Source organism: Abrus precatorius, unplaced genomic scaffold, assembly GCF_003935025.1.
Source record: "Abrus precatorius isolate BTA unplaced genomic scaffold, Abrus_2018 Scaffold4, whole genome shotgun sequence".
Lineage (NCBI taxonomy): Eukaryota > Viridiplantae > Streptophyta > Magnoliopsida > Fabales > Fabaceae > Abrus > Abrus precatorius.
Window position 1 is genome coordinate 4,245,748 of NW_020874384.1, and position 10,907 is coordinate 4,256,654.

Here is a 10,907-nt window from a genome sequence, read left to right on the forward strand (position 1 = left end):
GTCTGGAGATATGTATAATATTAATAGCAGCAACTACACTTACGACAAAGGATCTGATAGAACACTTCTCAACGATGGCTCCTTATTCACATTGTTTTGAATGGCGACCTGTGAATAAAACAGATATAAGTTTCCTTGTACAACAAAGAAAAAAATTTCACAAAGGGAAATTGTACTGGGAGTTTTACAAGAAGAGCCGTTACATATATAAGAACTGTTATAATGACAGGGAAACAAGAAAAAGACCATTATGATCTTCTGAATAGCTGGCCTCAATGGCTAACCAGATCCTCCAATGCCAACAAGCTTACAGGCAAAAATACTACATACGTAAACTTATATTTATAAATGAGCGAAACAAGAGAGCTACAATCAAATTAGTTTATAAGATCAATCAGTCACTTGGTATGGGACAATTGACAGATTACAAAGCTCTAAATATTAGTTTGTATACAGCATCCTCCCTCCCACCACAAGAACTTAAATTCATTTGTAGTTTCACAGCAGAAACCTAGCACAAATATTGTCATTATCAACTGGTTCATGCACTGATCCTCAATATTCCACATTGTGAGTCACAACATGGAAGTTTAAATGCAAAAAAGTTGATTAGTTGCTCTATGACAATATTCATGCCATTTGGAGAGTATACATTATAAAGAATCCCAGTGAATTTTGTTGCAGAGAAACTCCTATGGCTTATGCAGCAGGAAAGTTACAGTTGGCAAGAATATGGATGCCAAGATTTTCAGCAGTTTGCAGTTTTACAAACTTCTGAAGTATTTGGTTTGGGTATAGGAGAATGCTGTATCTTGAAAGGTGCCTCTTTGCATTCCCATTTGTTATGGTTAGGGTCTTCTTTTGTGTTTATCTGGTCATGGTTGGTGAGGGAGGACTTTCATAACATACATTACATTAGGAGAGATAACTTACATCAGCACTATCGCATCTGCTTCCTGTCAGTTCTTCAGCAGCAAGGTCATCCATAAATTGGCTTACAGATATTGGAACATAATTTTGAGGAATAACATGGCCAGCTGCTGCAATTGGTGAACAATCTAATATAGCATTGCCCTGTGGCATGAGTCTATATGCAAGAGAAGTCCTACAGTCAGAAAGATCAAGAAGGTACCTAAATAAGTAACTTGGAATCTTATCAATCATCACAAATACAAGATATTTTTTTTCCGAAAATATATTTGGTACCTTCCTCCACCATTAGGATTCAGAAAATAATCAGGTGAAGCTCTATATGATGCAGCAGGACGTAGGCCTGCAGTGGCATGGCTAAGTGCCTTGCCTGTTATCAGTAAAAGATCTCCAGGCCCAGACCCACTGTCTGCCAGATACCAACGACCATTGGGATCACATACCTGTAGAAGAAAACAGATTATTCATAAAACTAGTAAGATAAACCAATAGACAAGTCACCAAGATTTAACTGTCACCTAACAAAATACCCGGGAGGCTACAAAATAAGTATTAGACAATAGCATCACAAGTGAATTTAATGGGACCTATAGCTAATTGCCCTTTCTTCAACAAACTGAGAACACTTGAACTCGCTACTTTTACAATTTACATAAAATAAGTAAAAAAGACACCTGAAGACCAGGAGTGTCAGAAGATATCAATGTCAACAGTCCCTTCTCAACTTCACCATTCATAGTAGGCTTACCGCCTCCAATGGCACCTTTTCCATTTTGCAAAGAAGAATGTGAGTAGGTTACAACAAGAACTGACGATGACACCTCATTAGCAGGCAAAGGAGCATCATCAAGCAAATGGTTAAAGACACTGCACAAGGCACCTTTCTTCTGTGAGCATACACAGTTAACAAAAAAAATCAAAGAAATAAACAATCAGACAAGACAACACACAACAAGACAGGTAAACTAAACAGAGAGGTCCTCCTTCATAACCCTCATTCCTTACTCGCTTCGAAGGCGCAAATGCCTTGCAATGGCACAAAGGGCGGAACGAGACGCCTTTCCCATGCACCTAAAAATATCAGTCATGCAGGGGGGAGAAGAATCCCAATCCTCCAATGCCCTGAAACAAGTGAACCACAAATAACAATAGCATCCGCGTTAGTTCAAAGTCCAAACTAATCTCAAATAATAATCTTCACAGAAAAATCAATCCTATGCTCCAAAGTTCCAAACCAATAAATAACAGCAACAACTAAGAGTGTATTTGGATTGGCGTCAAATCCACTCAAAGGTGGACCATTCTAACGCTACAGGTTATAGCTTTCACATTAAACCTCGTGATTTTAAGCAGTTCCAAACACATTAACTATATAAGTGTATGAGAATTATACCTTCCTGCCCTATACATGTAAACCCCACGACTACCCTTCCCAACACCAAGGTGGGCCCTACTCCTGAAAAACAACCTTGCACCCTCCAAGCTACATCGCATCAGAGCAGTATCTTCGCTCCCTAATTCGATCAGCGCAGCATTGTGCCGCAAGAGAGACCCACACAATGCTTCCACTGCTCTGAGATAAGGCCCCGCGGGTGCTCCGTCATAGGGGGCAATGTCCGAGAGCCGGACTCTGACCAACGGACTCGTCGGCGCCGCCGTCAAAACAGGCTCTCCGGAAGGGAGAGCCGCCGCGACTGACACGGGAAGTGAGGAGAGTAGGGCTTGGCGGTGGGGAACGGCGGAGATGGGCGACGAGAGCTGGGACGGGGTGGCGGCGGCGGAGGGTGACCTAAGGGAAGTAGGGGTGGCGGCGGTGGCGGTGGCGGAGGAGGAGGGTTGGGGATTGTTGAGTTGCGGCACCAGTGCAGAAGGATTCTGGTGTTGCAGTTGCTGTTGCTGTTGCTGTTGCTGCTGCATGATCACTACCATCAATCATTCTGAACGGTTTCTGAGAATATGACTGAGTTAGGGTTTCGAAGTTTCTTCTGTTGTATGATCGATAGTGATGGCGCGGAACTGATCCATGTGACTTGAGGGACTGCCAGGGTTTTTTCAGTAGAGACCACGACAGCTGGAGAAGGGAACCGCAAAAGATCCAACTCCATTTCCATAATTAAAAAACGCCCTCTTCAATTTTAAATTAAAGCCAATTTTCTTCTGTTTTATTTTATAAATAACCCTCAACCAGTAAATTCAGGAATGTAATGCACTTTATCATATGTCCAAACCAAATGTATTTAAAACATTGATATACTTTTATATATAATATTTTTAAATTATTTTTAAAAAATTAATATTTTTTCATCATATCGCTTGACTTTTTAATATTAAATATTTAAATTTTTAATAATTAATTTTTTATTTTTAAATATTATCTATATGATTTAATTTTATTTTATATAATAAAATATTTATTATAAATAATAAAAATATTTTTAAATTTTATAAATTTTAGTAATAATTATGTATTAGAATTTATGAGTTCTCTGCAAATACACCTTATACCTTATGAATACAGTCTATGTTTTTGTGGGACAGAAGAAAGGCGAAAATGAAAAACGATTTTACACTTATTGATTGAAAAGAATAAGTATATATATAAATTTTATTTCTAATCACCTTCGACTAATGGCAACATAACCATTTTAACTGCTAATCATTCTAATTAATTAACTAAATCAGAATTATAACTAACACTCTCCTGTAATTCTGATTTCATTTAACTTCAATCGTTAACTTGTTCCTCAATTCTTTAAATCTGTTTTTCTTCAAAGGTTTGGTTAGTATATCTGCAAGGTTTTCTTTTAACCTGATAAAATGATACCTAGTCTCAATGTGCTTGTTGTTTTGATCATCAACTAGATGCTTAGCCAAGCTAACTGTAGAATTATTATCCACAAACATATTTACTAGCCTTGATTATTGTATCTTCATCTCTTTGAGAAGCTTTCCAAACCACAATCCTTGACAAGAGCACATTGAGTCAGCTATGTATTCTGCTTCATAGGTAGATAAGGCCACAGGGTCTTCCTTCTTTGAGCACCAATTGATTGGTGCTTCACCACACAAGAAGATGTACCCAAAAGTACTTTTCCTATCATCATTATCTCTTCTCCTGTCTGAATCAGTATAGCCAAACAGTTTTGCATTTGTTTTGGTACTATCGTTGGAGAGCAAGACACCATAGTTTATGGTTCCTTTAATGTATCTCATTATCCTCTTTGCAGTCATCATATGAGAGGTCTTTGGAGCTTGCATAAATCTGTTGATAAGGCCAACATTGAAAGCTAAATCAGGTATTGTATTGCATAAATACCTCAGTGAACCAACAATCTGTTTGTAAAGTGTAGTATCAACAAGTTCTCCTTCATCTTTCAAGCTCATTGCCATCTCTATAGGTGTGGTTGTTGCATTACATTCTACCATATTGAACCTTTTCAGAAGATTTGTTGCATATTTGCTTTGATGCATAAGGATTCCAATTTTAGTTTCTTTGAATTCAATTCCAAGGAAATAAGATAAAGGACCTACACCAGTCATCTCGAATTGCTTCATTAGTAACTGCTTAATCTTGTCAATCTCAAACTTGTTGCTTCTTGTGATCAGTAAGTCATCAACATAGAGAGGCACAGGATCAACAAGTCTAACTCATATTTTCCTTTGACATAGACTCCATGTTCATAAATGCACTTCACAAAACCAATCTGAATGAGAAAACTATTAATTTTCTTATTCCAAACTCTTGAAGCTTGTTTCAAGTCATACAAGGCTTTTCTTAACTTGTACACCTTTCATTCTTGACCAGCAATTTGAAATCTAAGAGGTTGTTCAACAAAGACTTCTTCTTCAAAGTGTCCATCTAAGAATGCAGACTTCACATCAAGCTAATGCATAGACCAATTTTTAAGGCTTGCAATGGCTACTACAGACCTTACTGTCTCAATCCTTGCTACTGGAGCAACAATTTCACCATAATCAACACCTTCCTTTTTATAATAAGCCCTTCGCAACCAATCTGGCTTTGTGTTTGATCACTTCACCACTTGGACTTCTCTTCACTTTGTAGACCCACTTTACTACAATAGGTCTCTTCCTTTGTAGTAATGTCACCAGATCATAGGTGTGATTCTTTTCAATGGAGTTCATTTCTTCTTTCATAGCAAAAATCCATTTTGGATCCTTCATTGCTTCATTAAGGCTCATTGGTTCAGTATCTGCATACAAGGCTAGGTGTACTAGATCACCTTCATCTGTGATCTGATCATCAATGTAAACCTCATAATCTCTCAAGGTCTGTGAAGGTTGTCTGGCCCTATGAGACCTTCTTACATCAACATTAGCATCAGTGCTAGTCATTTCTTCATTGGCTTCAACACTGCCTGAATCAACTAGTATTCTAACCATTTCATTCACTGAGTCTTCCTTCCACTCCTAGCTTTTCAGTTCATCAAATATAACATCCTTACTAATTACAACTTGATTAGTCCTTGAATCAAGCAATCTGTAGCCGCCAATTGCATGATAGCCGAGAAAGATCATTTGCTCAGCTTTATCATCTAGCTTCTGCCTCAATTGATCAGGGATATGCATGTAGCACAGTGAACAAAAAATTTTGAAATGACTCACACTAGGTTTGACATTTGACTATGCTTCTTCAAGTGTGATTCCTTTCAACCTCTTTGTAGGACATCTGCTAAGGACATAAATTGTTGTTGCAGCAACTTCACTCCACAGGCAGTGTGACAGTTTCATACTTTTCAATATGCTTCTCACCATGTTCATAATATTTCTGTTTCTTCATTCTGCAGCACCATTATGTTGTGGAGTGTATGGTGGTGTGAATTCATGAGTGATTCTTGCCTCATCACAAAACTCAAGGAATTCTTTGGAGGTGTATTTACCACCACCATCAATTCTCAAAGTTTTTATATGATTACCACTATGTTTTTCAACAAAGGCTTTAAACTTTTTGAAAACACTAAAGACATCACTCTTCCTCTTAATCATATAAATCTATATTGTCCTAGTCAAATCACCAATAAATGACATAAAATACATGCTTCCTCTAAGTGATTCAACCTGAAGAGAGCCACACACATTAGAATAGATGACTTCAAGCTTCTTTTTGAACTTCACAAGAATAAACTTCTTAAAGATGCTTCAAGGTTGCTTGCATTCCAGGCACTCTTTACATTTCTCTCATGCAGTCTTTAATTTAGGAATTCCCTTTGCTAATTCATGCATCTGGCTCAGATCCTTGAAGTTCAGGTGACCAAACCTGTAGTGCCATAGCCATTCAACATTACTGGTAGCAGCACTCAAGCAGTTATGCACACCAACCTTGAAGGTTCTATTTCTAGATAATGGGGCTTTCAGTATCAGTCGTTTCTTTTTGTCATATACCTTCAACACTTTATCCTCTACGATCATCTGATATCCTTTCTTAAGTAATTGGCCAAGACTTAGAAGATTGCACCTCATTTTAGGGACATAAAGCACATCGTTAATGTAGGACTCTTTAACTTCCTTCCTTTAGATCAATATTTTGCCAATGCCTTTTGCACTCAAGGTGCTATCATCAGTAAACCTGACCTTGTTTCTCACAGTCTCATCAAGACTGAGGAACCAGTCTTTATGACCAGTCATATGTGTAGAACATCCTGTATTAAGGTACCAGTGATCTTTAGTTTCATTTTCAATTTTTGTGGTGACCATCAACAAAACTAGTTCAGAATTAGAATTAGCTTCTGCAACAAATCGTGCCTCATCGTCAAGATCCTTGTCTTTGTGCCAAGATTCCTCAACACAGTGACCTTTCTTGCCACAATTGTAGCATTCAACATTCCTTTTATCCTATTTTTTTTTCTCTCCTCTACCTCGTGTGGAACTGAAATCACCTCTTTTCTTATTTCCACCTCCAGTTTTCTGCTCACGCTGAAACTTGACATTTTCTTTAGAATAGTTTCCTTTCCCTCTGGAATTCTTGGACTTTCCTTTATCTCTCTTGCCTCTATTGGAGTTAGAAGCACCATTTATTGAATGATGCTGAGCCTGAAGTGCTTGTTCTAAAGGTTTTATCATTCGATCTCTCTTGTAGTCTTTGTTCATATGCCTCAAGTGATCCTTGCAATTCATCAACAATTAATGATTCAAGGTCCTTTGATTCCTCAATTATAACCACAATATGATTGAATTTAGGATTCAAAATTCGCAGGATTTTCTCAATTAACATCAGATTAGTAAATTTCTCATCACAACTCTTCATGGAATTGACAAGAATCTGCAATCTTCCAAACTAGTTTCCAATGCTCTCATCTCCTTCCATCTACAGTAGTTCAAATTGTCTTTTGAAGGTCTGAAGTTTCACTTTCTTCACCTTCTCAACTCCTACAGAAGCTTTATTCAAGATGTCCCATGCTTCTTTTGCAGAAACTCATAGCAGCAATCTTCTCAAAGTGAGAATCATCAACACATTGGCGAAGGATCACCAAAGTTTGTAGTCTTTCTTCTTGAGGTCTTTGTAACCTATCTTCTGTGCATCAAAGGCGCTTTCTTGTGGTTGTTCAATCCCTATTTCAACAATTTTCATCAAATCTTGAAAACTAAACAAAGCCTTCATTTGAACACTCCAATGACTGTAGTTCTTAACGATAAAAATTGAAAGATTGGTAGGGAAGTGATCATTAGAAGCCATTACTGAATGAAAAGATCCCTTTCCAAACCTTGCTCTAATACCACCGTTAGAACTTATGAGTTCTCTACAAACACACCTCACAGTAATGAATACAATTTTTGTTTTTAGGAGAGAGAAGAGAGAAGAATATAAAAAATTATTCTACACTTATTGATTGAAAAGAATCAAGTATTTATACAAAGATTAGACTAAGGAGCTAAATTATAAATTTTACTTCTAACCACCTTCAACGAGTGGCAACATAACCATTTTAACTATTAACCACATTGAGAATAATTCTTTGATCTATTTCATAACCTACTAAAAATAAAAGGCGCTCTGATGGGATTCTCACAAACAGAAAAAATTATAATTAATTTGAAAATGATTGAGTGACGTTACTTCTGAACTAAAGAATCTCTTAATATGATTCAAAATTATTCTTGTTATATCGTTGATCAGATATTTCTTTATCAAAAATATGAATCAGAGTTTTAAAAAAATTGAATTTATATTATATTAAACTAGTCTTTTTTATTTACTATATTTTTGTAACTGATTTAATATTTTTAATTTACTTTGTAAAACTGAAAGTTTATTTTTCATTTAAATCAATATTATGCACAGAAATATTACTTTGTGTCATAACTTGTTAGACTTTAATATATTTTACAATTTATATTTTTTTATATCTTACCAAAATTTAGAACTAATATTTCAGAAAAAAAAAATTTATGATTACATTTTATAACAAATAATTTTGTTCTTAACCTTAATTCTTATAATTTAAAATAATATTTTTTAAAATACAACTATTATATCAAAGATATAAAATTATAACAAATAATTTGAATTAATTACTGTTATTATTTCTATATTTAAATTTTAAAATATATTATAACAATATTTTTATCATTATTTAATATTAATATTTTTTTATAAATTTTACTTTAAACTTTTATCATCAACTCTATTTGATGAAAATAAGTTTTAAAAATAATATAATTAATAAAAATTACTAAAATATTTTAAAAATTCACTAATATAATGCAAGAGTGCAATACAACAACATAATTTTACATTAAAAATTAAATTTATAAATATATTAAAAATTAATTTTACCTTAAATATTAAATTTAAAATTGAATTTTAAAATTAACTTAATGTAAATCATTGACTTTAAAACTAGTTTCAACTAAAATCATTTTTTAAACCGGTTTTAAACTAAATTTAAAATTTAAAACTAGTTTTAAAAGAAAATAAAATAAATTAGTTTAAAATTTAATCTATATAATTAATATTTATGCATGGATAGATGATGAAGAGCAAAAATTATGAATTTAATTTTAATAAAATATAAAAAATTTATATTATTAATTTATTAAAATATATGTAGATATAATTTTATATTAATTATTATGAATTTTTTTTAATATAATAATTCAATAGTAGTATAAACATATTTATAGTATATTTTATTAGATTTACAATTGGTTTTAAACTAAATCTAAATTTTAAAACTAATTTTAAACCAATTTTAAAAAATTAAATTAATTTAAAATTAAATTTATATAATTAAATTTAAAATAAATTTAATTTGATTTTATGTAAGTCAAATCTATACTTACCCTTATAAATAGTGAATTATTATTATTATTTTTCCTCTTTCATTGTTAATTCATTATTTAATTCGTGAGAGAATGCAAGAAAGAAGAAATCTCAACACAAGAAAGGAACTTTATTTGTTTAATATTAAAAAATGAAAAATAAACAAATTTACCATTGTATCTTAGCATTTAAAATTTTGGAGTAGCTTTATCAAAATTACAAAATACTATAGTTGATATTTTGTCAAACAAAACTTTGTGATAATGAAATTTTTATAACAAAATAAACACATGTTGTAAATAAAATATAAATATAAATTTTTTATTGCATTACTTAATAAACTCTTAGATCAACTCACGTAAATATTAAAGACCCGGTTGCTGGTTAAGATAAAATCAAGATGAATATAATAAGAAAGTTTGATAAGAGTATGATAAATTTTTATCATACCTAATATTTGATGTAGACTTGATAAAAAAAAAAAGATATGACATAAATATAAAAAATGATAAAATTACCTTTTTATTTATATTTATATTAAATTAATTTTTGATTTTTTACTTTTTTCTAAGTTATTTATTTTAAATTTATAAAAAATATATAAATAATTTAAATTTGTTGTTAATTTTAAAAATATATAAAAATAATATAATATATTTTAAAAAATATATAAAAATAAAGAGAAAAAGAGAAAATAAAAATAATAAAATAAATTAAGATATTTTGGAAAGAAAATTATTATGCTTTCCTTTTTCTTTTAATCTAATTATATTTTTATGATAACAATTACACTAGTTGAATAAAGTAAGTAACTTTATATTATAACATAATAAATATTTAAATAAAAATAAGAATAAATATAATAATTATCTTATCTATTATTATTATCACGATCAAACTAATCTTAAGAGGTATGTGTTATCCGTGCTTTGAGTAGAAGTAGACATTTTTTTTTTTATCAATCTCAAAATTTAAAACTTAAATTTAAATTTAAAATAATAATTATTTATAAATATAGTTATAACAATAGATATAAAAATATGATAAATATAATTTTTTAAAATAAAAAATTTATTACTTTTAAATATTTAAATCTAATCTAAAAAGTCAATGTTAATATACTTTTTATTTATTACATCATTGTTTTTACTTTTTTATTCTTATTTTTTATAAACGTGAAAATTAAATTTTTTCTATATATAACTAAAACATTCCATTTATTAGAAAGTTATAACAACATTTTTTAAGACCTTATTTATCATTAATTAATTGTTTAAAAACTTGTAAAAAATATGTAAAATTTAATCATAAATAAATAAGTCTCAAAACTAATCATATATATATTTAATATTTTTCAATAAATATTTAATATTGTATTAAAAATAACGTGTTAAATAAAGTATTATTAACATTTTATTTATTGATATCACACTAATTATTTGTTTTGAGTTGAGTTAATATTTAAATTTAATAACTTTTTAATTTAAAAACACTTAATTACTATTTTTTAAATATGATTTTTTCACTTAAAAATATACTTTCTAATGTTTTGTTTTCCTAACCGAAGGCCAAGGTTAATAATTTTTTTAAAATTATTTTTTTAATAAATGAAGTTTATTTATTTTTATTTAAATAGGCACTAATTGTTTTTTAGAATAAATTTAAAATAAAATAAAAAATTATATTTTATAACATT

The 10,907-nt window shown here is 31.1% G+C and overlaps 2 protein-coding genes across 8 annotated transcripts in view; both read right to left on the reverse strand.

The window, feature by feature from the left end:
* The window catches only part of LOC113864294, a 26,688-nt gene extending 23,647 nt beyond the window's left edge, over window positions 1-3,041 (reverse strand). For 3 of the 7 annotated variants that reach the window (XR_003504819.1, XM_027497850.1, XM_027497856.1), the window contains exons 1-7: window positions 2,324-3,028; window positions 1,936-2,052; window positions 1,605-1,797; window positions 1,207-1,373; window positions 934-1,105; window positions 505-511; window positions 44-101 (exon numbers count right to left, since the gene is read on the reverse strand). Coding sequence is in view for 6 of the 7 variants with exons in the window: in XM_027497850.1 (XP_027353651.1) it covers window positions 44-101; window positions 505-511; window positions 934-1,105; window positions 1,207-1,373; window positions 1,605-1,797; window positions 1,936-2,052; window positions 2,324-2,859 (1,250 nt within the window). In the remaining variant the exon portion in view is untranslated. Of the gene's footprint in view, window positions 1-43; window positions 109-504; window positions 512-933; window positions 1,106-1,206; window positions 1,374-1,604; window positions 1,798-1,935; window positions 2,053-2,323 lie in introns of all 7 variants that reach the window. The other 4 variants (XM_027497855.1, XM_027497852.1, XM_027497854.1 and 1 more) reach the window with 3 other exon arrangements.
* An 808-nt stretch (window positions 3,042-3,849) lies between these two features.
* Window positions 3,850-5,334, reverse strand: LOC113865251 (uncharacterized mitochondrial protein AtMg00810-like). The gene is made up of 3 exons (XM_027499685.1): window positions 5,041-5,334; window positions 4,719-4,789; window positions 3,850-4,573 (listed from the first exon to the last, which is right to left on the reverse strand). The coding sequence occupies exons 1-3, from the start codon at window positions 5,332-5,334 to the stop codon at window positions 3,850-3,852; spliced, it is 1,089 nt and encodes a 362-aa protein (XP_027355486.1).
* Window positions 5,335-10,907: the final 5,573 nt, after the last annotated feature.

What these genes read in the sequence shown, in the direction of transcription:
- LOC113865251 (XM_027499685.1), bottom strand. Translation starts at nt 5,334, where the DNA reads ATGGTTAGAATACTAGTTGATTCAGGCAGTGTTGAAGCCAATGAAGAA. An exon ending in AGAATCACACCTATGATCTG is followed by an intron (nt 4,790 to 5,040) that starts GTGACATTACTA and finishes CTGCATTCTTAG; the next exon opens with ATGGACACTTTGAAGAAGAA. An exon ending in TTGCTGGTCAAGAATGAAAG is followed by an intron (nt 4,574 to 4,718) that starts GTGTACAAGTTA and finishes AATATGAGTTAG; the next exon opens with ACTTGTTGATCCTGTGCCTC.